Source organism: Aulostomus chinensis, chromosome 15, assembly GCF_037954235.1.
Source record: "Aulostomus chinensis isolate RoL2024-O1b breed Wild chromosome 15, RoL_Achi_v1.0, whole genome shotgun sequence".
NCBI lineage: Eukaryota > Metazoa > Chordata > Actinopteri > Syngnathiformes > Aulostomidae > Aulostomus > Aulostomus chinensis.
Genome location: NC_141334.1, coordinates 14,178,633 through 14,205,878, shown reverse-complemented (window position 1 = coordinate 14,205,878; position 27,246 = coordinate 14,178,633). Strand labels below are relative to the sequence as shown.

General features: G+C 42.2%; 1 protein-coding gene across 4 annotated transcripts; it reads right to left on the bottom strand.

The window, feature by feature from the left end:
- Positions 1-27,246, bottom strand: lrch2 (leucine-rich repeats and calponin homology (CH) domain containing 2). 4 transcript variants are annotated; one of them, XM_086226716.1, is made up of 21 exons: positions 26,922-27,246; positions 17,324-17,468; positions 16,941-17,067; positions 16,754-16,859; positions 15,933-16,069; positions 15,526-15,656; positions 15,294-15,381; positions 14,649-14,745; positions 14,430-14,527; positions 14,273-14,340; positions 13,987-14,091; positions 13,565-13,633; positions 13,385-13,447; positions 11,855-11,903; positions 11,613-11,753; positions 11,303-11,359; positions 11,163-11,226; positions 10,334-10,446; positions 4,281-4,418; positions 4,099-4,176; positions 1-3,089 (listed from the first exon to the last, which is right to left on the bottom strand). In XM_086226716.1, the coding sequence occupies exons 1-21, from the start codon at positions 27,193-27,195 to the stop codon at positions 2,970-2,972; spliced, it is 2,268 nt and encodes a 755-aa protein (XP_086082842.1). In that variant the 5' UTR covers positions 27,196-27,246; the 3' UTR covers positions 1-2,969. The 4 variants fall into 4 exon arrangements, with proteins under 4 accessions (XP_086082842.1, XP_086082843.1, XP_086082845.1 ...); XM_086226717.1 differs by having other exon boundaries at positions 11,309-11,359; XM_086226719.1 differs by lacking the exon at positions 11,303-11,359.

Here is a 27,246-nt window from a genome sequence, read left to right as displayed (position 1 = left end):
GATAATAACACCCATGTTCTCAGCAGCGCGGCTATGGGACCATACTGTTTACTTTCAGAGCTTGTGACTTCACGCCGCAGTGTGGATTTAAGGTGATGAAAACTGATAATTACACCTCTGTTGTGGACCAGGGCTGTAATCTGCCCTTAAACGCTAACAAAACCACGGAGCATCTCTACGGCAACCAAACAACAAAGCAGGACGCCTCCACGCAGGAGCTGCTTATAATTACATCTTATTTGTTGGGAAAAAAAAATAAAACCCAGTTTAAAATGAGAGCTAAAATATCACGAATTATTAGAAGAAAAAAAAAATCAAGAAAAAAGGTGCACGCCATAATCTTTAAGGTGACCCCATTATTTGTTCTTAATTTTCTGTCATATATGCTGTAATGTCGGATGTTTGCATTTCATGAGACCAAAGTTTCAATTAATGAGGTTAAGAAACAAAAAGAATAAAAGCAAGGCATGTATGCAAAAAGAGCTCTGAATAATAAAGTGTATTTTTGGAACACTCCAGAATCATGCAGAGCTACCGTAAGCCCAGATGGACAAAATAAAAAAAACAACCAAAAACATTATAGATCTCCTTAAAGAGTATGAATATACAAGTCCAGCAAGGAAAAAAAATGAAAAGATACAGTATTTTAAGGCACATTATGTCATGTTTTCAGGTGTTACAGTGCCATTTGTACCCATGATGTTTCTCAGATATTGAAGTGGTCTTCCAAGATATCTCAATGAGGACACACACAAAAAAGGAAGAAGAAAATTCACATATTTTACATCTTTTACAGCAGGAATTGCGATATTTTTGTCAGTCGTGAAATATCTACTTCCTCAGAACTGCCTCCTCGTTTCTGCTGTTCAAAATAAAAAGTCCGATAGCAGAAATTACAGCTGATTCTTTCATATCACTGAGTCCTCGGCTCTCTCTCGCTTGAATTAATAGTCACTTAAAAATGTAACAAGATAACCCTCACGTTTTAGTACCCGGCACGTAAGCGTGTTGGTACGTTGTGTCGGTTAATTCACGTCTACAGTATAAATCGGTGCATTGAAAGACTAAATGTCACTCACACTGTTTCAAATAGAAACTGAAGCACAGAAATGGAAAACAGGGGAAATGATTCGTTCTGCGTAAGAAAAGAGACTACCAGCTGAGATCTGTACCACATTTTGAGGTCAAGTTTGGCCAGCATCATCGAAGACCTCGTCACTTCTCCCAAGGATGTTACGTGACAGGATGAACACAGCTGATTCTCATTCAAGTTCCTGGAAGGGTGAGGAAGAACACCTTCCATTTTGGAGCAGATCCAATAAACGTTGAAAAAAAAAAAAAACTTTTTCCTTTTTTTTTTAACCTTGGGTTGGGCTGAGGTAAGTGGTTTTTCTTGTTGAATGTAAGCTTTTTAACGTCAAATTAACTCATTATGTGCTTTGATTCAGTCCAAAACTGTTTTTGGCAGCATAGATAAACTTCAACAAGCCCGTGACAGTTCAGTCCTATGCAGCCTATGGAAATAACCATCCAGAAATAAATAAAAAATAAAGGGTAACAGTAAAAAATGTACAACAATTATTTTATACTGTCACAATATTTAAAAAAAAAAAAAAATTCTTAACTTAATCTTTTGCATAATGGCTTCCACAGAGGCTCTATTGTCAGTTCTACTGACAAAACGGTGTGTTTTAACCTTACACTCTATGAGTGGGTGTGGAAGACAAGAAAAAAAAAAAACATTCCAGCACTACTACACAGGGTTAAGATGCACAAATCAACAGCATATAAATATTGAACGAATAAATAAATGCATAAATTATTGAATTTCCCTGACGTATTTCATTGCATCAGAAACAAATGCAGCAGGGCGGCTTGACAGCAGGAGAGGATCGTGCCTTGTATATAAGGTTTTCCACGACTGATTGCCTTACACTCAAACACACACCCACACACACAAACACACACACACACATTTGGAGGATGTATTGGTATGCAAAGCAATGAAAAAATCTTTGTGTGGGAACCAATGTGTTGGCAATGTGTGGGATTTGAGTAGAAAAGTAGTAATAGGTTAAACAAGAGAATAGGAAAACCTTGCATGTTCTCTGGAGAATGCTACGAAACAAGACTGTCATGGTTTTGGCCTGAGCCAAGCACACGTTATCACAGTGGTCAGACATCAGCTCCTGTGATGCATGCAGGTTAACTCTGAGAAAGAGATTTGTACAGCAGACTATTGATACCACACCCTAATTCCAGGGAAAAGACAGAGTGATTGCACTCTCCAGTTGTGAAAGCAGTGAGGACACAGATTTTATACTTGGCTAATACTACAAAATTGATGAGAGGTTTGGCCACTGAAACCAAACAACAGTGGGCCCCTTAAATGCCAACTGGTAAACCTTGTGAAAGAAATGATCGCTAGAAAAATGAATTCCATGAAAAAAGAAGTCAGCAGAGGAGGATCTGCCTCAGGGGCAGTTGTCCTGGTCAGTGAAAGAGTGAGGCCCACCTCCGAATCTCCTCACTGTCTCCAACACCAGTGTGGAAACGTTGTCAGTACTGGCACTTGCAGGCTCAATAGTCACTGAGCATTGTGAGAGGGACGACCCAGTGTCTTGTCTGTCTCTCATCAGAAAGTCCAAACTGTGCACCTCAGGAAACGCACAGTCACATTGCTAGTCCACACATACACAGGATGACTCCAGTAACTAGGAACGGCGTACAAGTAAGAATGTGATGGACAGGAAGTGGGCAACGGCTGACATCATATGCGGAAAGAAGAGGTATTGAACCATCTTGTCTCCTGTTTCAGTCAGGCACAGGCGGACTCCTGAAGACCCACGGGCCACTGGGGCCTCACCCCGAGGGGCTCTCTGGTCCCTGATGATGGGGTGTGCATTTGGACTTGGGGGGGGGGGGGGGGGCTGGATGACTGCAGGTCGGAATCAACATTCTGGTTCATGTCAAACAGCTGACAGTTGTGTGGGCTTCATTGTAGGCAGGTCCAGCAGAGCCTGCACGGTCACGCCCACCTTCACCAGACCGCGCTCCTCCAGGATGTGATGAGGCAGGCACAACTTGTCCTGAGCCGGCAGAGAGAGGCATTTTTGTCAGTTACATAGAGAGAAAGCTGTGTGGTCGTTAGAGGTGCTTTGGAGTTGAATAAAACACGTTCACATCTAGCATTGCAGCAACCTACCTCCATTGTGAAGCAGTTTTTTTTCTTCCAGAACTTATGATGTATGATGATACGCAGATTTTTATCTGATTTTTTTCCTTAGAATTGCAAAAGTTAAGCAAGAATTGCGAGCCAAGGCAATTACGTGGGATTCTTTCATCTACACTTTCTGTCACTGATTCCAAAGGCAAATTTGTGTGTCGGCGCGACTGATTTGGGCGTTTTCTGCAGATTCATTGTTCGTGTGATGCTGGTGATTCTGGGAGTTCATTCAGATGCTGGGTGTTGTTTCCTGGTGCTGGGGCTCTCCGCATGCACACCTGTTGCTCATCCACTCATCGACTGCAGCTTATAAAAACCTGTAGTTGCTGCTTGTTCTAGCGGTATCTCTGGATCATTTCCTGTACAATGTAACAGGTTTGCTCTTTATTTACTGTGTATTCCCGGGTATTTTCACCTACATCGCAATTCCTGGCAACTGTCAAGCAGGATCAGGTTTTCTGTGTGTGGGCTTTTGGATTAAATCAGCTTGTATGCAGCAAATATTGGTTTTCGTCGTTTCATCAGAGAACAAAGTCATTCCAAATCTAGGCTCAATGGCTTTCCAATGCGACTGGTAATTCACAGTACTTACTACAACAGTATCGTTCTGCACTTTGGCTCTTTGAAATTTTGTAAAATTTCAAGCCCTCATCCTATACTACACGTTACAGTTTGATATTGCAATAACGTGCAATTAATAGCAGGGATATAATGGGAATTTTGTAAAACTTTCAAATGTCGCGGACGTCTAACCAACAGTCAGTTGGCATCTATTTCTGTTTGTTAAGGGAGAATGGTTCACAGGGCAACATGGAGGAGCTTGCAGACATCAGATAATAAAATAATTGCATAGGGGTCATAAATATCACTACCTGTGGAACACCCAGCTTCTTACAGGCATCCAAGAAGTTCTCCACATTCCGACGGCATTTAGCCATGCTAAGCTTTGGCTGCAGACACAAAGGTCGGCCATGTTAGTAATTCCAAGTAGAGCATAAAAAGATTTGACTTCAAATAAAGGATACTTATTTATTTATTTTAAGTTTAAGCTTACCACTGCAGGGGATGGTACATGGATGCTGGCAACAGAGCGAGGACAAATGTGATTGGCTAAATGGCAAAGGACAACCCCGTCCATCAAAGCAGCTCCAACATCATCTGGGAGTAACACCTTCAGTCTGGACTCAATGTTCTGCAAACACACAGTCATTTTATCATAACACCGCATTCCAGTTGATATAGAAGTTCGACGTATTCATTTTACTTTCATTAAATGCACTTCTGCAACGTGTTCTGGAAGGTGGGGTCAACTGCCTTGGGTAAACATATCGGGCTTCTCATCTGCTTGAAGGCGGTGCTGTTAAACACCGCGGAGTGAAAATTTAAATCCCATCTATTCAGACCAGAATTGTCATACCTCAACACTTCCACACCTTTGATAAGGGTGTGTTTGTGATCAGTGCGTCCAAGTTGAGACACAAGATGTTTGTGTACACTTGCCAACATTTCACTTCACCTGATGGGAGATATTTGGATTCCACAGTTCTCCCTTCCAATGCTGTTTTCAAGTCAACTTACACACCATGTCAGTCATATTTGGGCTTGTTTGCAACATTATCTTACAGCAGATGCTATTCTGGGATTTGAGATGGTTGATAAACATTTCCTGATAATAAACCAGTTCACAGGAAAGTAGACAGCGTTTGGAATTTCCAAAGAACATGGGACTCTTTTTTTTATCACCACATAGAAGAATAAATATATAAACCGCATAATAAGAAAAGAATGTGAATGAAAACTGCCAAAAACCCTCCAGGTAGCATCAACAATGAAATTAAACAGTAAAATTAACAGTTACTGCATATCAAAACACTAAATAATTGCATCAAACAATCACACCATTGAAAACCAATTTTTTATATGCAATAGAGTGAGTCAATCTAGGTCAGATCAACTTCCAAGGAGTGTGCACAAAAAACGAGCTGAGAATCTGAAAATAAACTGTCCGTATGGTGTGAATCATAAACAATCCAAGGCAAAAGTCACCAGGGGGGACCCAACTAAAACAAAATAAGCAACATTCATTAAAGCGTGGACTCAATTCATATTGAAAAACTATATGGGAAGTATTGGCTTAACTGTAAATTTTTTTTAAATTTTTTTTTTTAGGGTTAGAAAATCCCAAATTTTGGGCCTTCGCTAGATTATACTAAACTAAGATTCGAGAGCATTGGCCTGGAGGGAACAAGAGCTACACGTGCTTGTTTCAGAAATGTTTGGTCTGATGGGTGCTGGCTCAAACCATGTTGCAATGACTGATCCATGGAAAGAAGTGGTTGCATGTAAGTTCTACAAGTGATGCATTTTACCCGTATTGTTGTAACGGCTCTGAAGTGGTTTTTCCAGCTGGAGGACTCATCAAGCAAACCCCAAGGACTTACGTGATAGCAACTCCCATGATAGGGATGTTATCGATCTCTATTTTAAATGAGAAGTAAACATTCCAGTCTTAAGACCAGTGAAAAAAGAGCTGTTTTTTTTAATGCAACATTTTTTCCTTTGCATCATTAGCAGGTGAGTTGAGCACATCTGTTAGGTCCATCTTGACCCGGTGTGTGCAACAGTAGAACCCAAAGAACCATACTGATTTAGATAGATTAAGGCCAGGCTTGATGGATGAGTGAGCTGAAACATGGGTTTGTTTTTTCTCTGTTGGTCAACTGCTTTCTTTAAATATTCTGCCCAACAAGTAACGTGGAGGATAACCTCAGTTTTTGTTTTTTTTTCCTTTTCCCGGGATGAAATTTATAACGTGGTTAGCATGCTGGGTTGTCTCTTACCAATATCAAATATACAGCTTTTGTACCAGCACTTTTGACAAAGTATTAAGAGGTACAGTCCTGTTTAAAAAGGCGACAATCAGACTCAACTTCTCTCCGTTTTAAGGTGTTGGTCCTGACTGTAAATCTACCACTAAGAAAGCAAACATTACTGGCCAGAGATAAAGAATGAGCAAGAATCAACTTGAGGCTTTTAGTGCAGTCTAAATATAGACCACACCCTTTGCTGGAAAGGCAGTACAGACTCACTGAAGTCATTACATTGTCACTGAACAGACACTTGTTGGTAAATGTGGAAGAATGGAGGGGTTGAGTACTAGTGGCTGGAATTTTATTTGTGTGATGGGAGGCCAGGAGAGGGGAGTAACGTGCAAAAATATGTGTTGCTTGAAGATGAGATGGGCAGTGGCATCGTGGATGCACTAAAGGTCAGATGGAAGAGACAACGGCTGCTGACAAGTGCCTGGACCATAACCTGAGCTGAATTTTGCTTTCTCGGGGAGAAAAGTTATTCACACAGAAATTTATTAACATAATACTGCCTTTTGTTGATTTGAGAGACACTTCAAATCTAACTTTGATGATATTGCAGGCAGGATTAAAATGGACTTTGGGCCAGTTCTGGCCCTGGGGCTGGATTTTGCCCATCAGGACTATCTATTGTTTTTCAGATATGATGACACTCTCTGAACAGGTTGCAATTCATGTTCATTTTGTGTGTCTCAACCAGGTGCAGTTTTCCCAGTCAAATAAACTGAGTGAATTGAAAGGATTCTGTAATCTAACATGTACTTCTCATGTTTGTTTTTGTTCTTGTGGAGCTCGGCTTCATTAGAGGTTTATCTTGAGGTTATTGCCTCTGTTGTTGGTGGCCTGAAGCCAGAGCACCTGCCCACATGTCGTAGCCTTTTTTTCCCCAAGCAGACAGGTCTAGTTGCGATGACAGTTCTTCATACTGTTGCGTCGAAGTTTGGATTTTGCATCACTATTGATCACTGAGGCACTGTGTGGGGACGTAAGTACAGGACGGACTGACAACCCTAGAGGCTGTTAACTGTAACGTGTCCTCCAGTGTCTGCTGCTTTAAAGGACTGTGGGACGTAACCAGATAACAGCGAAACATTGATCATATCGAAGAGAGAGGGGCTAACTAGGGGTAGAGAGTCTTTAGGCAGCTTAGCTGGGATGGGCTCGAGGAGACAGATGGATGGTTTAGAGGAGGAAATTATTGAACTGAGCTCATGAAGGCTAATGGGAGAAAAACTATCCAAGTGTATGTCTGGTTCTACAGCTGCCTCTGAGGTTTCTGGGGTGGCCGTGTTGTCAGCTGATGGCAGGAGGAGAAGAATTTTCTCTCTAATAAGTAGAATTTTGTCATTAAAGAAGTCCATGAAGTCTTTGCTACCCAGGGAAACAGGAATGCTTGGTTCAGTAGAGCCGTGGCTCTCTGTTAGTCTGGCTACAGCACTGAAGAGGAGCCTGGGGTTGTTCTTCTGCTCCTCGATTAGTGCAGAGTGTTAGGCTGCTGTAGTTTTAACATTTTCTTAGAAACTGCTTTCTACAAAATTTCCATGTTATTGGTTCATGTGTTTTCTGACCTGGCCTCAACCTGTCCCACATAGTTCTGTGTGTGTGTGTGTGTATACACACCTAACCACTGCATAGAGACCACCTTTTTGAGTAAACTTCGCATGCCTCCTGAGTTGAAGACTTGAGTATGCTCAGTGTTTGCTCAAACTTTTTCATGTCCAAATTTTACATTTCTGTTCCCAATTACAATACAAAAGAATTTACAGCAGAAGAGAGAGAGTGAGTGTTTTATCCTCTTCCAAAAATCCCTTCACAGCCTCCACCACTGCAAATAAATGCAGCAGTCCTTCTCTAAACTACCCTTTAAATGTTTACTGGCAATAATATGTGGTCGAAAAACGAAAAAATTGGTACCACTAGCAAAAACTACAAACACCACAACGCAGTCGTGCACCTTGCGATAATGAAATGTACGAAAATGTGTGTATAGTTTTGCTTTGATAAACTAAAATAGAGTTGAGTGAGGCTTCTCAACAGGTGATTTTACAGATCCCAACACGTCTCAATATGGCTTTCAATATAATCTGCACTTGCCAGAAAATATTTATGGGTTGTGGGCTTTTGTGACATAGCGTTCACCAAAACGGTATGGATATGGGGTCACAATCCCCTGACGACAAAAATATTTTTGGTTCAACCTTGAGTCCAAGTGGAAATGTCTGAAAAATGTGAATTAATTCCCTCAAAGCATTGCTGAGATATTGTGTTAAAGAGAATGAGATTTGTGAATGGAAGTACGAAAAACAACGCCTGGCTCCGGCCCTCGGCTGTGCCACTCATAGGTATAAATATGAAAACAGGAAGTTGCTGATCTCCAGGCACCCAGCGACTTCCTACTTCAGAAAATACAAACAGCCACATGCAGATGAGTCAACAATGATACACTATTAGCTCTGATGCTAACAAAATCTGTGTGGGTGTATGAATTCATCCACTCAACTGAATGAATCATTTTCTCCACCTTGTGACCCATCTGAATCAACATTTCAGTCCACCGGTTTCTTTGTAAATCTTAATGAGCAGCACCAAAAAGCAGTCTCAGCAGTCAAAACAACTATTAATATTCAACTACTAACACAGTACACTACTGCTCCGGCTACCATTGGAGACTCCTGTTCTACTGCTCGTTAATAAAAATATCTTATCAGCCAATCACCTGGCAGCAGGCAGCTGGATATGGTCAAGACGAACTGTTGAAGATCAAACTGAGCATCAGAAGGAGCAGGAAAGGTGATCGAAATGACTTTAAATGTGGCATGGGTGTTGGTGCCAGACAGGCGGGTGTGAGGATTTCACAAACTGTTGATCGACTGGGATTTTCACACAAAACCACCTCTAGGGTTACAGAAGATTAGGGGTGTAACGATTCATCTACTACATTGATGCATACCTGTCAAGTTTTGGATTTGAAATTAAGGGAAATTTTCTGGTGATCGCTGCAAGCCATCCCACCACCCCAATTAAGCTCCAGTATCCCTTACATCTTAAGACAGGTGTACAAGATATCTAAAAACAACTTGCCAACCGCTTACTAACTAAAACTAGGTGATCAGAATCTGATAGGCCTACCTTTGTTGACATTGAAATGCTGTGAAAATTCCTACATTATAATATCCGGGAACATCTCAGCTACACACTTGTTGAAGTCAAAAAGTAAAAGCAACGTTGTTTTTGGCACACAGCATTGCCATTTTAACCTCCGCATTTGTGACCTGGTCTGCCTCCGTGGTATTTCTAGTCAGAAATACTGACATCGCCTGGGCATGATTCCGTGCCTCGAGCCCGCGCTTGGCGGATTTCTCATGCTGGCTGACATCATTCCTTCCTCCGTGGGAGTCACTAAAGTCGCTATTACAAATCCTACAGAAAGCGTGGCTATCCCCCTTTCTGCTCCTCGTTAGAAAGGTAAATTCAGAGTTCCATTTATCGAGGTATTTACAGGAAGACTTAGTTTTTTTTGGCAGGAATGCCTTCGGTGTCACGTCCGTGATCCATCTCTCTTTTGTTTGTTTCCCGCCGTCGGCACTAACCTCGCGACAACTGCCGCCCAGACTACTGCAGGTGGCAATTCTCGCGAGGCTAGTGACAGAGTTCAGCAGAGGATTTTTTTTTTTCCATTGTAATACGGGAGATTTACGGGAGAACACTAAAACGGGAGGAGGGCGGGAAAGAGGGGTAAAACACGGGAGTTTCCCGGCCAAAACGGGAGACTTGACAGCTATGCGTTGATGTGTCAATTTATATTCCTGTGATCAAACTACATCTATCTGTGCTCAGCTAGTTGTCCTTCCGTACGATGCATATCGTTCTAACATCTTTTTAAAATGTAATCAAAAGAATGTATCGATACTAGGAAATGACACACTAGATTTAGGCATGGCAGAATTTATATAAATGTGTTTTTTAGTATTTTAATGATAAAGACGTTAAATGTTACTCGATTCAGTCTACCTGCTGCGATGTCACCGCCACGCACCAGCAGCAGCGCGAAACTTTGAGCAAGTCCACGGTTGAACGCACAACAGTGCTTTCAATCATTTTTGTGACATATTTCTAAAAGGAGTGCAAAGATGTGGAACACAGTTGGAAAAAAAAAAACCTCCTGCATACTGGAACTGAAGGAGTATCTTTAGCCTGTGAGTGACACAACGCTTGAAGAAGTTAGGAGTCATCTGACCTGCCGTAAGAGTCCTATCTGTTCCATTTCCTCCCTCAAGTGCTCCATCTTCCTCCTCATAGTGAAACTGGGGTCTGTTGAACTGTACTCTTGACGACTTCCTCTGGTGAATGCTGAAATAACACATCGTGTTAGTTTCAAATCAAACACAGTATGACACAATTCTAAAAACATCTCCAAGTCATTTCAAAGGAGATCGAGCTCAGGGCAACTGGGGTCTGCTTGAGTGCATGCGCACTTTCCCCCATTCCTGCTGGCTTTCCGTCTTCCCGGAAATTCATTTCCACTTGTGTAGTCAGTGTTTACAGACACCGAAGAAAAAAAAAAACTACCCAACCAAAGTGCTGAATCACGTTTTGATTGATTGTCAGTCTCACAATTGATTCACTGGAATTTAATTTAGACTCCCCCCCCCCCCCCCCCTCCAAGTCCTGTTATGCCTTGTCCTTGATAGACTGTTATTATCGTACAATTCCTCAGAAACGTCCTCCCTTCCAGAGAAATAAAGAAGCTGAACTTGAGAAAGAAAGTGACCTCATCAACAGAACACTCATTACTTATTAACAGTAGTATCATTCGCTTATTTACAATGTTTGAAGTGTCAGTGTAGGGTATGGATAGTGCAGGTCCTCAAGATTTTCATCAATGAGAGTATGTCTCGTCAGTTTTCAAGAGAGAAGTGGACATCTACAGTTGTCGTGCTCGTTGTACATGCTTTACGGATTTCATTCTTTCACTGTAAACAAAAAGATGAATCACACAACTGGAATAACAACAATAATTAAAAAAAACAAAAACCCCACGAAAATTGCTTGCACTGGTGCATTACCTGATCGGGGCTTTAGTCCAAACACGGTCAGGGTAGTACTGAAATCAACGTTTCGCAAGCCCTCCTGCAGACAGAATAATAAAAACTAAACAAGGCATTGATTGTCATGGAGTAAAGGCACCACACAGAACGGTCCTCACACTCGCCTCGCAGTCATCATCCATGCTGGAGTTCTTCCGAGCACTCTGACACTTGTACTGTTTGGAAAGAAAACAAACCAACTCATTTATAGTCCTTTCATATTCCCCAGATGAACTTCCCATCAGCTTCCATATTATGGGGAGAGTGAACAAAAATAATTATGTTCTTTCATCAAGACCACAGCAAAACTTCCTTTATCAAAAAAAAGCATCGCAAAAAAATGTTTGGTCAGAAACTGACGCTGTTGACTTGATACGTGCAAAGCCAAACAAGAATCACTTCGAAGTCAGGCTCAAACTTGTACTGCACCTTCAGATAATCCTTTCTCAGGTACTTGTTCCGCTTTCGATCTTCGTTTTGATTCAGGACAGGAGGGATTTCAGGCCACTTGGAGTCGGAATCTGATTGATCACTCTTCAGGCTTCCATCAAAGGAGCAGGAAGACGAAGGCTATAGAAACAAGAAACAATGAAACTCCTGGCTTCTGTAGGATCCGGGTCACGTGATAAAGTAAAGGACACCTTGTAGCTTTGATTTAAGAAAGTCTGTACCTGTCCAATCACCACAGTTGCTCCACTACTTCCTTCATCCAGGGAAGCACTTTGACAAACAAGAGAAAAGTACTATGAGTTGACTCTTGTTTTATAATGAAACTAAGGAGCACATACCTTCATCAGGGTGTCTATGGATACAGAGTATGAATACAATAACACATAAAAAAGCCACAAATATACGATCAAGAGGAAGCTAAAATCTTCAAAGGAGTTTGATTTATCTCAATTGTCCAGAAAAGTACTGCCATATCCTGCCAAAGCCCCAGTCTTCAAGACCAAGACCAAGATCAAGATCCCCTCAAAATGTGGATCACCGCTTTCTTTCAAATATGACATCTTCCCACCGATTTTACCCCCCAAAAATCCATCCTTTCATTTTTAAGATTTCTGCCAAAAGTCTAGAAAGCACATGCCCAGATGAGGTCATCAAATCTGAATCTATTCCAAATGAGTCAGTAGTTCCTCAACTTAAGTCCTATCATTCTACTAGATTTTTAATGATGAACTATCAATTAAAAACATAACATGTCTCAGTACATAGTTTTCAGACAGCTGTTTCCTGAACTCGGGGCAAGGCCATGTGTGTTTTAACAGCTGGCGTGGTTGTTGGAAACGGGTAACTTAGACTTGCATTTTTGTCTGCTGCCAGCTTCTTGCACTGATCTGCAAGTGGCTGGGACATAGTGAACGTGAGATCGTGTTCAGCTACGATTGCAAACACTCATATTTTTGGTTCGCAAACACCGTCAGTCATAGATGTATTAGTGGCGGTACCGTTTTTGACACCAGCTACCATAAGGCTTGATGTCTGCTCCACTCTCCTCTATCCAAGCCCAGCGCCACTTATTCTTCACCCCCCTTCTATTGTTGATGTATCTTCACCAGGTTTAATAAGCCTTGCCTCCATCATTCTCCGTCATCATCATCATCAACTTTGCTAATTTGCTAAAATCAACTCAACTGCTAACCTCTGTATGTAAGTCGCTACCCGACGTGAGTCACAAATGTTCAGTTGTAGTAGTTATGACAACTTCAGTCGACTTGAGTGTTGTGCACCTGTGAAAACCTGTTTAAGGCCCACCCTACTCTGCCTCAGATTGGCTAAAACTCCTTGGTTACCTTGAGTAATGAGATTTTATCCTTGGTAATTGAAACTATCCATTTGCTTCACTTTAAAACGACTGGTTAAACGCAGAGCGCTCTGGTTAAATGACTGTGGCTCCAAAAATATGAACTTCAAGCCCTGGTAGTGTGTGTGTGTGTATGTATATATGTATATATATATATATATATATACGCACACACGTATATGCCACGTTTATAATTTATATATAGCACAAAGCATTATCTTTCGAGACAGTCACAATCCTTAGCGTGGTAGATCAGTTTGTAAATTTATTTGAGTGATATCAAGTTTGCACATGTTTTTACACATGAACATTTTTAGGTAATCTTGTTGTTAGTTATGTCTGCTGGGAATACATGCCAATGTGGGCTCAGGACTGAACACGCCATACAGAGACATACCTCCGAGCCGTCTGGGGAGGAGGCCTCGGTTTGCTGCAAGAGCTCCCTGAATGGCTTAAGAATCTGCAAACAAACACAGATCCAGGTAGTTCTACAACACTGTTTAAGAGTAGCGTGACTCATGACACATGTATGGGATTTTCCAAAGGTGAGTCAAAACATCAGTAAACAATGTCAGACCTGTGCGCTCGACCTGTCACTCTCCGCCGGTGAATGAGACTCTCTGCTCTACAAATTAGGGATCGTCGTCTAGAAGCCATATATCGAAGTGGCAGCAGAGAAGAAACATAGGAATGAACAGAAAGAAAGTGGAGCTGAAGCAAACTTTTTAGCAGAGGTGAAAGAAGACACCCTCAAATGCATGAATAGCTAGAAACAGTTGGAAAACAGACCAGAAAAGCCTTTTTTATCGCACTGAGAGAGAAGTGTTAGGAGGTCATCCTTTCAAGACTGAGGCTAGCATGAGAGTTAATGAAGAGCAGAGAGAAACGAGGAAAGTGTTGCCAATGGAGGTCGAATGCAGAACATTTCAGTAAGAATGAAGTAGCTTTAGCTATGTTGCTTGAACCTGGGCACCGCTGATTGAGGAAACACACACACACCTATTCTGCTGCTCCTGCTGCAGAAGTTGAACAGCAATCTTCCTCAGATCAAGCACTTCCTTCAGCTCATCATCCTCCTCCTCAACAAGCTGCTCTTTATCAGACCTGCAACACAGGAAGGGCCATCGTTAGCTTGCCATGATTTTTTAAACACAACATCGAGAGGGCAAAGAGGGCGCTCTGCTGATGCTGGTCTCTCATTGAAGGTACGCAAGCAGTTACAAGTCCACAACTAATTACAACACCGCCGTGATGGGATGGTGACAGAAGATGAGTTACGACTCACCCCGACTCCTCTTTCCAGCTCTCTTTATCTTTAATTTGGTGAGACATGTTAAGAACTTTTTCCAGTTCCTGAAAAACATCATATCGGAGATCAATAAATCCAATCAGGTTTTTATTTTCCTTGAAATAACTTGCTGCTACAGCATACAGATTCGTACCTTTATGCATGACACATGACTGTTCTGCTGCCCATCACACTCTGACAGAGCAGGATCCTCATCTGCGTTGGACTCTATAAAGTCATAGAGATCCTGATCTGATAGAGGGAGGAAGCATCCACGTTGATCACATAAAGGCTCATATTTTAGGCACGTCATTGAAATTCCCCCCTTGTCTCTGTTATTGTAGATACTATTGTGATACTTATTTTCGGTAACCTTTGCAAGAGTCCATTTTGGAGAGGAGTGAGAGGGCGTCAGCACGGGCTGTCTCTGACACCTGAGAGTGCAGGCTGACCGTGTCGTCATCTGAAGGCTACGGGAGAGGAAGACGAGGAGGAGTGAATATCTGAGTACCAGCATTCACTGGCACGCAGAGACCTTCTGACGTGGCTGGACTTCTAACCTTCATTTGATCTAAGTACTGATTTTTATCTGTCTAGTTGAAATGCTTTGAAGCCTGCGTTTACTTATAAGATTTGTTTTCATTGAACTTTTACTTTACAGATACATGCATAAATAAAACAGCAAACATTTTGGATTGACAATAAGTTCATTCATTATTATTGTCAATCTGAATTAGAAAAAAAACAAAAATGCCAAAAATAAATAAAACATGATGATTATCAGATCCACTAATTCCCCGTGTCAATAATCTTATATTCATTTAATACAGTGATCTAATCGTAAATAGGAAGCTGAGATGAAATCCAGGGGAAGGCTCATCTGCCCTCTCAAGCTTTTTGAGTATGATTGCCTTTGACAGTATGTATCTAAAAATATTACATCCTCAGAAGTAGCGGAACATGTCAGTATACTTATCATGTGTATCAATCAAATGGGGCTGTGCTGTAGGACTCTGACCTCTGTTGTTGAAAGCCTCTTGTCACCATTGTCACTGCCGATGCCAGAGTCAGGCCCGTGGTTCTTACTGGGATAAAAATCTTCCATGCTGGATGTTTGCAAAACAAACAGCTCATTAGAGGTAAAGACGTATGAAAATAAAGAGTGCACTCTATGAGAAATACCACGCATGTGTGAGTGAAAGCGTGAAAACAAATGACGATGAGACACGATGTAGCACTGGTGCTCATACCTATCTGTAAGTGGCTGAGGAAGGCAGCGTTTGCCGAGGGAGGGCAGGTCCAGGGTGTCTGGTTTTTTATCGATCCTACAGGCCTGGATGTTCAGGTACTTGAATATATGCACTTTGCCCTTGAGACAAATCTGAAACATACAAACGCACACGTGGAACTTCATTCACAAACTGTTTTAAATAAAAACATTTTCCTTGCCAGTTGAGGACTTTTTTAGCCCCTAATTGAATCTTACAGAAATTAAGCAAAACCTGACAGTTAATAGTAAATCCTTGCTCCCGATATCTAACATGTACCCTACTCATGTATGAACTAATTTTTGAGACCCAAGGATTCTGGAGTCTGAGTCGCTGTCATAAATAGAAAGAGGTCTGTATTCTTCGGTTCACTACATGGTGCTCCGTACCTGTGCGGGGGGGGACTGCATAGGATTGTTGTCCAAGATGATGTGCTGCAGCTGCCTGAGTTTCCTGTAGGCTGCAGGAATCTCCGTGATCTTATTGCAGGAGAAGTCAAGTCGAATGAGAGGAAGGTCAGCCAGCTCTGTGAGCAAAGGAGACGGGAGAGGGTCATAAATTGCTTTAGTTTCAATTTTAGTTGCACAAACGAGCGAAGAAACACCAAAACGTAAAGTGAATAAACAAGACAAGAAAGAAAAAAACATACAAATATAAAGTAAATATAACGTTAAAAAGATACAAAAGTACAATAATTATGAACAGAATTTACATATTCACAATTATACACCGTGCTGCTGCCACCTTCACTTTCACTACCATAAAGGTGCATTATGTCACAGTTGCAGTAAAAAAAAAAAAAAAAAAAAAAATATATATATATATATATATATATATATACACACACACAGTATATATGTATATATATATACAGACACAGTATATATATATATATATATATATATATACACACACACAGTATATATATATATATACACACACAGTATATATATATATATATATACATATATATATACATATATATATACACACACAGTATATATACATATATATATACATATATATATATATATATATATATATATATATATATATATATACTGTGTGTGTATATATATATATACATATATACTGTGTGTGTATATATATATATATATGTGTGTGTGTGTGTATAAACCAAATAGAGAAGCTTGGTAGTGCTTCTAAGCCACAAATGACGGGGCATCTTTAAGGACCGTGATGTACTAACCCTCAGGTAGTATTTGGAGACAGTTCTTCCTGATGTTGAGTTCTCGTAAGGCATGGAGCCTCCCAACCTGAGCTGGCAGCACCTGGAGCTCATTACAGCTCACGTCCTGCAGGGGGAGACAAAGTGTAACAGATGGTGTGACTTGAGCGCTAGAAAGTTTCAAGGGAGTGAAAGATGTTCCGCTCACCAGTTCCATCAACTCTTTGGCTTTGCCGATCTCTTCAGGGATGGACACAAGCTTGTTGTTGCTCACAAGCAGAACTTTGAGGGGGAGGCTGAACAGGTATTTTGGCAAAACTGACAGGAGATTTCGGCTGGAGATAAAAAAATTAAAAAAAATTATATCTATATTGGCCTATATTTACAATAGCATACAAATATCCATGCTTTATGATATCTGACTTTTGAACTAATGAGCTTGTAACAATGAACATCATGTGGACAGGATCTGAATTTTGGTAAAAGAGGAAATCCCTTTTTGCCCTTTCATTCCACGTAGTGAAAGGGGAACAAGTACTTCTGCAACAAAAAACACTGAGGTTGTACTGAAAGTACTGAAAGTATGAGCACCTGATGTCAAGATAGGTCAGCATCTGCAGATTGATAATGGCCTCTGGGATGCACTTGATGCAGTTGTGGTAGAGGTTGAGCGATTCCAACGGGGCGAACAGACACACCTCGGGAGGGATTTCTGACAGCCGATTCTTCGACAGATCTGCAGAGAACACAAGGTGATGAGATGAGGGCACTTTCAACAGATGTGATTTTTCTTTTTCTAGATGCAGGCACTGTCCATTATGTCTGCGTTAAGCATAAAAGACTTTAGGCTTCACAGATTGATCAACAGAACATCTCAGTGGCAGAGGAGGAGGAGGCAACACTCCTCTTTGATGCACCCTAAACCACACCCTTGGGTCTCGATGGTCTGAGTGCTACCTTTTATCTCAGCTTATTATCAGTCTCAGTGGAAGTGGCACTGCAATTGCAATAAATCTGTATGAATTACCATTACCAAATCTGTAGTCTAGTTTCTATGTGTCGTACATACAAATATACTTTCTACTTATTTATGATGAATTGTTCTAACCTGCATTATTTGTAGATTTTTTTTGAGGATTTTTGTTCATCAAGTTTAATTTTTTTATACATGTATATTTAATACATTTGCATCAATGTAACATATATGCTGGCTGTCGGCTGTAGAAGTGGTAATGCTTTAAGCAAAATAGTACTGCTAGCATGACACTCATACAGCGCTTACATGCTGACGTGTGCCAGGCACAAGAGGAAATTATTAGCTCAGCAAAGATAATAAATGTAAAACTTGAGGTGGACGTGTATGTCGGTAGCGGGTTTCATAACAATCCACACACACACAAAAGGCCATTTTCACAGCAGCTATTTTGATGTGTAATCAATAAAATTGATAATGGCCCCATTCTGCTAAGGGTGTTGCAGGCAGTCCAGTGAAGCAAGCTGCTCAACACCAGGGCCCTTGCTCAGTTCAACGGAACAGACACCAAAAATAATATTATTGATTACACCTGTGTTTACCCTACAAAGGCATGTCAAGATGGCTGCTGAGAAAGGACTAATGAGACACAGCTGAGCGTAATGAAAGACAGGAACCATCTGCCACCTCGTCATTTACCAGAAACAGGGGCTAATGGCAGTACAACAACTTAAAAGAACAACAACAACAGTCCAAACGAGACCGTGACATCCAGACATTTCATTTCCAACCACAAATGTCAACTCTGCAGTCGTGCAAAAAGAGAAGTCAATGTATCTCATTAGCTATTTGGCTTCATACTGTGGCCACTGTGAATATCCATTTAAATTTTCATGATAATCCATCCCACAGTTGTTAGAGAGACTGATGTCTCTACCAACACACAGTGACAATGTCAACACTCCAAATCACAGTTCATTTTCAATAGGGGGATGGGGGATGGGGGTGTAAATAGAGCACACTTTTGAAGCAATCTGGAGCATTTAGTGCAAAATATGGAATTCTTCTGCGTATTGAAAAATATTCCCATAACCATTATCAATAAGGTGCAATTAAAAAGCTGTCTGACACAATATTGATGCTTTGCTGCAAAATCCCAGCTCTGCATTAGTCATCGATGAGTTGGGGGGCTTCTTCTTGGTGAATACCAGCACCACCTCACATCTGCATCGGCTTCTTAAGATCAAATATTTAAACACCAGCCCGCTCATCCGCGTGAGTCAACTAAAAGAAGCAAACTCAAAACAGATACTGACAGCCAAGCTCATTACTCAGCTGTCGGTCTACATTCATTTTGCGTGCATTTCCCTCACTTAGTTGTGTCATAAATATTTTTCACCTCATATCAAAGGGATATGTCTGCGTAAGCCCTTCGTCTCACGCTGCACTCTTCATCACCTCCCACCGCTGTTAGACGGAGCAAGACAGAGCAAAAAAATATGATCTGATGAACAAGCAGTTCTCAGCTGCAGGGAGAGGTGAAGGGTAATGCTCTGAATCAGATCAAATATCTGATTTTTTTTTTATATAAGTATGTTAAAAGTCAGAGTTTGCATGTTCTCCCTGTTCCTGTGTGGGTTCTCTCTGGTACTCCAGCTTCCTCCCACAGCCAAAGATATCAAGAGGGGACGAGGCTGACTGATACTCTAAATTGACCGTAGGTGTGACTGTGAGTGTGAATGGTTGTTCGTCTCTCTATGTTGGCCCTGCGATGGACTGGCGACCTGTCCAGGGTGACCCCCGCCTCTCGCCCGTTGATGCTGGGATAGGCTCCAGCCCCCCCGCGACCCTTACTAGTAAGGAATAAGCGGAAGACGACGATGGATGGATGGATGTTAAAAGTCTTAAACTGAAGGGATGTGCTTAATTGTCACAAAGAGAAAATTGGACAGTTTGACATAAGAGCTGATGAGCCAGACGGGTGTTCATTCTAGGTCCTGCGGAAGTAGGAAAGCTCCATTCTCCATTAGAAAGATCGCTGCGTCATCATCTTCAGCGTTACTCTATCACTCATAAACAAACTCTCTCTCTCTCTCTGTGTCTGCTTAATACATACATGATCTCTTTAAACAGGAGGCGTGAGGATAGACACGGACCTATGGAGGCCTTATGGATAACCTTTGGACGCATATTGATTCTGCGAATGAGTGTGTGAACGTGTGTGTTAATGGTCCTGTCTTCAACATTGCCTCCGGGTGACATGATAGTTAGAGACCCTCGTGAGGAGCCGCACAGCCTCGACTAAACATTAAGCTTTCAATAAATCCCAAGTGAAGGAAAAAGCAAACCCCCACCTCCTTAATACGTGCCATCAAAGATCGCTCCCAGCCTTCATTAAACAATTATGCTATATGTGAATGGGCTTGAGTCAAAGGAAACACACGGAGCCTGAACCAGCGCACAATGCACAGAATGTTGCTTTTATTCAAACTCAGCAAGCGTACCCCCACCTTACTCACCCACGTTACAAGATGCGAGGACAGCGAAGTTCTGTAGCTGTTGTGAATTTTAACTAACAGGCTGTAAATAACCAACCATAGATGAGCTCCAACAGCATCCGCTAAGTGGAAGTGAGACTACAAGGAGGTGAGAGGCAGTGAGAAACTGAAATTACCACATGGGGAAAGACCAAAGCTGAGGTCATAAGGGTTACTCTCTTTCCATTAAGAGTCAGCACCGCTTCTCCCTGAGGCTCGGTGCTGCAGATCCACTGCTAGGGATTGGTCTTCAGTAGTAGAATCATGTGGGTGGATGGGTAGCTGGGGGGGTGGACAGTCTTTGTGAACCTGTTCATCTCCATCCCAGACCATGCACCATCTGCAGCCCACAGCGGGCCTTTCGTCCACCCGCTGGTTGGCCAGAGCTCCTGCGGCACAGATGAGCCCTTCACCGAGGCTCCACTCCACCCCACCTTCATGCCAAATCAGCAACCCATTCATTACGAATGTCCAAGTACAATCTTCCCATGACACAGCGAACTCTAAATTAAATGATATCCTGCTGGAACGTCCCTCTCTCGACGGAGAGTTACTACAGTTTATAGGGAGCTGGAACGGAACAATTTCCTTTCAGGCTATTATTTTTTTTTAAATCAAGCTGTGATCATCTGTGACAGGAACTCTTGTGCTCCATTTTTTTTCAGGAGCCAAACAGAGCAAAAAAACTACATTGAAAAAAAAAATCCAGATTTATCTGGTACTTTTCTTTTATGAAAACTTTGAATCCATCCTCTTTCTTCCTCTGACAGACAAACTTGTACGTCACTGTATCGGAAAGCACACAAGAATCTGCTCTGTCTCCACAGCCCAGAACAATCAAACTAGTTTTCCCAAAAAAATCTTTAACAAATACAATATAACAAATACGATGTATTTACAAAAGGTAAATGTCTTGTCTTCTTGTCTGTACATTTGTAAAGTGCAAGTGCATTTTAACCAGCCAAGTGAAATGGAAAACAGCCCAATTATCATTTGATCTCAATTATCTTGTTGTCATTATTTTTGCAAGTGGAAATTGTAGTTAAAAAGAACATCTGATTGATAGCCCAGACCTTATACATATGACCCAAGCTGAAGCTAGTTAATGCTTTGTTGAAATTGCAACTGTTCCATCACTCACTTTGCGTGTGAGTGTGTGTGTGTGTGTGTGTGTGTGTGTGTGTGTGTGTGTGTGTGTGTGTGTGTGTGTGTGTGTGTGTGTGTGTTCTTCTTGGATCAGTTGACCAAATAAAGTCATCAGCTCATAAAGGAAGTGGAGAGAAAACTTGGAAACCAGAGCAGTCTGAGGCCACAGGCACCAGCTTTAACACGGGTGCACCTCCTCATTTAAAACTTTGGCTACAATTGACATGAACCCTAAACATTTTAAGTATCACAATAAAACAAGTTAAATACATCACTTATTTAACTGCGCAGACAGTAAAGTGTTTTACGGGCCTACGGATGGAGGTGGCGATCTGCCAGCACTCAGGTAGTCAGTCTGATTCATTTGTGTCTCGTCAAATTTGGAAAAGCCAACAGGAAGGAGAAACAAGGGGCTTTTACAGAACTGAGGCTGCTCTCTAGGTGGGGTTCAGTAGTCCAGGGCCCTCTGACCTGGGGTGAGCTGGCGGGTAGTGATCAGGTGGTTTGGCCTGCAGGAGTGAACAATCACGTGATCTTTGTTGCTTATTGGGTGCTTTTATTGACTTGTCATGCACACAATCTTAAAGTCAATATGTCTGTCTCCTCGATGTCTACAAATCAAACACTTCCCCTGGATCCTGCATCAAAGAAGCTGAAGCTCTATACTTAGAAACCGTGTGACAACTCACTGACTAACAAACAAACTTTGGTTCTGATCTAATTATACGATGCGTGCTGTTTTGTCTCTGGGTTCAGAGACTTTATTCTTCAACGCAGGCCTTTCCCAGCCACCGCTGAAGTTCACATACAAACATCTAACACTTACCGGCCTCATTACTCTCATAAAAGTTCTTTGACTGTTGAGAAAAAAATGAGATGTGACATCATTTCTTCTTATAGCCACAAATCACGATTCACAGTCATTATTGTAGTTTGTCTCCTCATCCGGACATCCACAGCTACATCTCGTCAGAGCCCTCAGGGACAAACACTACACAGGAATGTCTTTCTTTTTTTTCAAGCTATTTCAGGCTAAATTCACATGACTGTGATTACTAGAAACAAGAGCTGAGGTTTCGTTTTGGAAAGACTCACCCTGCTCATTGTGCTGTTGAGGTAACGGTGCTTATGTACACTGGGTGATTGTTAGACCCAAGAATAGCAGGTCGACACTTGTGTGCTTCTGTCCTTCAAAGAGGACTTAACCTCTCAGGAATGTAAACCCCCCCCCCCCCCAAAAAAAAAGATGCATTCTTACCGTGTGAGGAATAGTGTGTGTGCTAAGGGTGACTGAGTCAAGTCAGGAACTACACGTCACACGCAGTAAATGTACTTCATCTCTGAGATTAGTGAGTAACGCGATTGGTTTGTCTGTTAGCTGGATAACTTAAAAATCTGAGGATGAGTTTTGATGAAACTTGGTATGATGGTAGATGTTAAGTTGAGGTACAACTGATTTGATTTGGATCGTCTCTGGGTTTGATGATGTCATAGTGCTAATCTTATGAAAGAGAAAAACATTTTTTTTAATGTTTAGTTACTCTGCTGCTCCCTGCTACCAGCCCAAACACGCCATTCCTTCCTGACAGGTTCAAGCCCTGTTTACTTACTTTTTAATACAAATCTATATTTATTTGCTCAACATGTTTTGACAGTTTCTCTTGAGTATTACAAATACTATTGAGTATCCAATTTTTTTTTTTTTATGCGCACGATTTCTAAAATTTAGGTCCGACATGGATACTGATATTAAAATAAAAAATGTCAGATAGATGATGATTATACTGATGGGGTTTTTTGTTTGTTTTTGCCAGTATTGTTACCCCCCCCCCCTTTATGTATATAATCATCATTGAAAAAATAAAAAAAGGATATTTTAAGTGTTTTCCTATCATCATTTGCCACTCCCATTTGTGAATTCCATCTTATTTGCTGTCAGGCGCTTCCTTGGCAGTCAGCAAGGTGAATATCAGCAGATGGGATCTATGGGTGTTTCCCTGACATGTTTCAAGGTCTTGTGTGGAAGTTAGAAAATTCTACTATCATGACAGCATGAGTGCATCGCCTGGAGAAACAACCACAGCAGTTTAAGCTTTTGGTGTCAGCTTCTCAACTGCATCTGGCTGTTAAATATAAAACCAGTGAATCTGTCATCAAAGCTGACAACAGATTCTTCAAGTTGTCAGCACTCAGGAAAGCACAAACTCCTGCCAGAACAGCTCAAGTACTTTGTAAATAAATCACTCTTAGATAAACTTGGGTTTAAAAAAAAAATCTTCCGTACATTAAGATTCCCTTGAGGTACCACACACACACACACACACACACACACACACACACACACACACACACACACACACACACACACACACACACACAACAACAGCTGATCCTCCTGCTGTCTGTTGTGTGTCAAAGAATACGACACACACTGCGCGGAGCCACAGTGGAAGCACCTCAAACTGTTCTTGCGTGTCCCCTCGGGGGCCTTATGAACCTGAACATCTGCCCAGGTTGACTGGCCTCCCCCCCCCCAAGGTCAGGACATCAGCTCGGAGCTCTCACACCTTCCCAGGGGAAAACAGACTGACTAGAGACAAACTGCCATTAGCCCACCGCAAACAGACGCCCGTGTGTGAGCAGGCCTCGCTCTTTCTCAACACACACCGGCGCGGCTCATTAGTCAGATGGGGGGGGGGGGGGAGGGTCATTCAGCTAGACCCTGATCTGAGCAGCAGTGGCATTGACTGATTTTATATTAACACCCAATGTGCGACCAGATAGTGCTGTTTCTGAACCGTCACATTCAGATTCAGATATAAATATTACATCGCCGCTGCTGTTACACTCAAAGCTGAGACCGAAGAGGCCTTACTGAAATTTTAATTAATTTCAAAAACCAAACTGCCAAACTGAGACAACAAAGCAAGAACTTTTAATTCTTACATCTGTCTTCAGCTCAAGGGATGGCGCCTGATTATACCTCACTGATCTCGCCTTTTATTCAGTCTGAGAGCTTTCCCATGTGATCGATCCTGCCCACTCCCACAGACGAGCAATAGGATGGGTGCACTTATTATAGTTGCACTATAGATGACGCAAATGTTCGTGTTGTTCCTCCTCGCACACGTATGAGACACACTTCCCCTCCGGCACTAACATGAATATACGACAAGAAAAAAAAATCTGTGACAAGACTGTAGAATTCACAACTCCCAGTGAGAGAAATGTGTTTGTATCTTTTGTGTGAAATAAAATAATGATAGAACTCAATCATATATGAAACAATCTGAATGTATCGAGACAAGCTCGCGTTTGAGAAACAAGCAGGCCTTGATATCGTGACAAATAGTGGACTCTCAGCCAAACAAGCCAGAAATAGAAAGAGCTTCCTGTTGTGTCTGCGTCACCCCTGAAACACAACTTGTGCATAACAGTTCAGCTCAAGCTCTTAAAAATGACACTGTCATATAAACACTCATTCATGTCTAGTTGGTGCCTAACGACTAGCCCTGAATCTCTGATCCCGGAGGTCAATCTTAATATATCGAGACCACTGAGGCAGAAAAGCTGCATTCATGACAACATTAGAGTGCTGACAGAGGGGAAGTCCAAGGATTTTAGTCCACCACATGGAGTCCACTGCAATAACATAACAACTAACTGATCAAACCTGTTTTCAGGAAGGATTCTCTCTCTCTATTTTTTTTTAAGTATGCAGACAGACGAGGCAGCACGGTGGTGCAGTGGTCAGCACTGTCGCCTCACAGCAAGAAGGTTCCGGGTTCGAGCCCCGGCTCGGGCACAGGATCTTCCTGTGTGGAGTCTCCATGTTCTCCCTGTTCCTGTGTGGGTTCTCTCTGGTACTCCAGCTTCCTCCCACAGTCCAAAGACATCAAGAGGGGACGAGGCTGATTGATACTCTAAATTGACCGTAGGTGTGGCTGTGAGTGTGAATGGTTGTCTGTCTCTATGTGTTGGCCCTGGGATAGCCCCCCCCCCTCCCCCCACAACCCTTAACACCTTAACAGGATAAGTGGAAGAAAATGGATGGATGGATGCAGACAGAAAAGAAAATAGATACCTGCTCTCCTCTGTGTTCATGAGGGAGCTTGGACCATCTGACAGCTAATTAGCTCAGCATAATGAATGATAGTGGCTGGGAAGTGTTAGCATACCTCTGTCAAAGTCAGCCAATTGATACTGTCAAGATCTTGGTTTGTCCAGAAGTAATGCTACTTTTTTGTGACTACAATTACAGTGGGGCTTTGGTGGTGCTGCGGCAAATCACTGCGCCCAGTTAGGAAAGTAGTTCTGACTTTGTGTCTTGTCTCTAAATTTTAATGTGTTCATTCAGAATGACTATTTTGCATAGCCTCCCAGTATTTGATGACCTCTGATGAAGGCAAGCTAACACTTCCCACCCACTACCATTCATTGTGCTAAGCTAACAAATAGTAAACTGGTCACCATGGGTAATCTATCTTCTTATCTGGTTCTGGGGAGCAAATAAGCATATTCTCCCCCAAAATGTTGGCATATTCATTTAAAAAACGCCTTGTGGGGTGGAAGCCCACTGTGATGATTAAGGTACCAAAATCATTGAGCAGAAAATGGAAATCCCTCAGGGTTAGGAGACAGTGCCCTACTATGAGCTGCACGTGACAAAGCACCATATGGTATATGAGCATCTCCGAGGAAAAAGATCCAGCATCAACAGAGTGACAATGGGTGAGGACTTCCCCGACATGAAGAGAAACTGAACCATTTTCATACCAGATTCTTTTGTGAGCAAGTTAAACACAGCTTCCATTTCAACACCAGCAGGTTTATACCAATAAATTAGTATGTAAGATCTGACCCTGTTCAGACGATGAGCCCAATAGTGACTTATAACAATACCAGCACAGCACAGAATATGGTTTTCTCTAATTCCTCTTATAGAAATGCTGTTAATGAAACCAAAACCAGCCCAGTGTCTTCCTCCTCCTCCTCCTCCTCTCTGACAGATATATGAGCATATGCACCCATGCAGGCAGGGGGTGAGGCTGCTACTACCCTCCATCTTTTGTCTGCTTGTGCAGTAAATTAAAAAAAAAAAAAAAAAAAGTGTCACATAATCACTTAAATTTTTTTTCTCAATGACTTCACCCCTTGGTTCATTCCGATTTGGATCGAAAAGGCGAATCAACCACAGCTGCGTGTGCAAACCGCTGCACGGCGCCTGACTTGGGTGCGCCAGCCAGCCGTCTCATTCACGGGTCTCAGGGGGCTTCAGGACGCTACTGGCGTCGACCAAAACAACCACACAACAGCAGCCGAGACGCTCACAGCAGTAAATCGGTGTCATAAATGAGTCCGAGTGGACAGTAATTGCACCTGGGGCGTATTTACACAGCCGGATCAGTAGACGGCGTATCACTTTAAAATACACTCATCTACACACTAGAAAAATCACACATAAATCCACGCACATCGCGGCCACATGGTACCGCACTGATAACCAAAGGTCCATGCGAGCACAGCGACCCACCAGCTTGTGTTGTATCGGTCAGATCGTAGCTCATCCCCGGGTACTCCCTCAGCTTCCTCCCGCTCAGGTTCAGTATCCCCGAGCACACGGCATCCTCCAGAGCCCGGTCCAGGCTGCGGGCCGTGTGGTGCTGCTGCTGTTGCTGTTGCTGTTGCTGCTGGTGCTGCTGCTGGTGCTGGTACTGGCTCGCACCCGGGCTCCAGTGAGGTCCGCTAGAGTAGTGATGGCTTTGAAGAGCCGTGACAGCTCCCACACCTCCCTGACTAGACGCCATTTTCGTAAAAAAAGGAATTACTCTTACAATAATAAGAGCGCACAGCGGCAG

Coding starts and splice junctions, on each gene's coding strand:
- lrch2 (XM_086226716.1), bottom strand. CDS start 27,195: ATGGCGTCTAGTCAGGGAGGTGTGGGAGCTGTCACGGCTCTTCAAAGC. Junction 13,448..13,564: donor GTGACAGGTCGAGCGCACAG/GTCTGACATTGT, acceptor GTTTGTTTGCAG/ATTCTTAAGCCATTCAGGGA. Junction 4,419..10,333: donor AGATAGGACTCTTACGGCAG/GTCAGATGACTC, acceptor GTGTGTTTGCAG/AACATTGAGTCCAGACTGAA.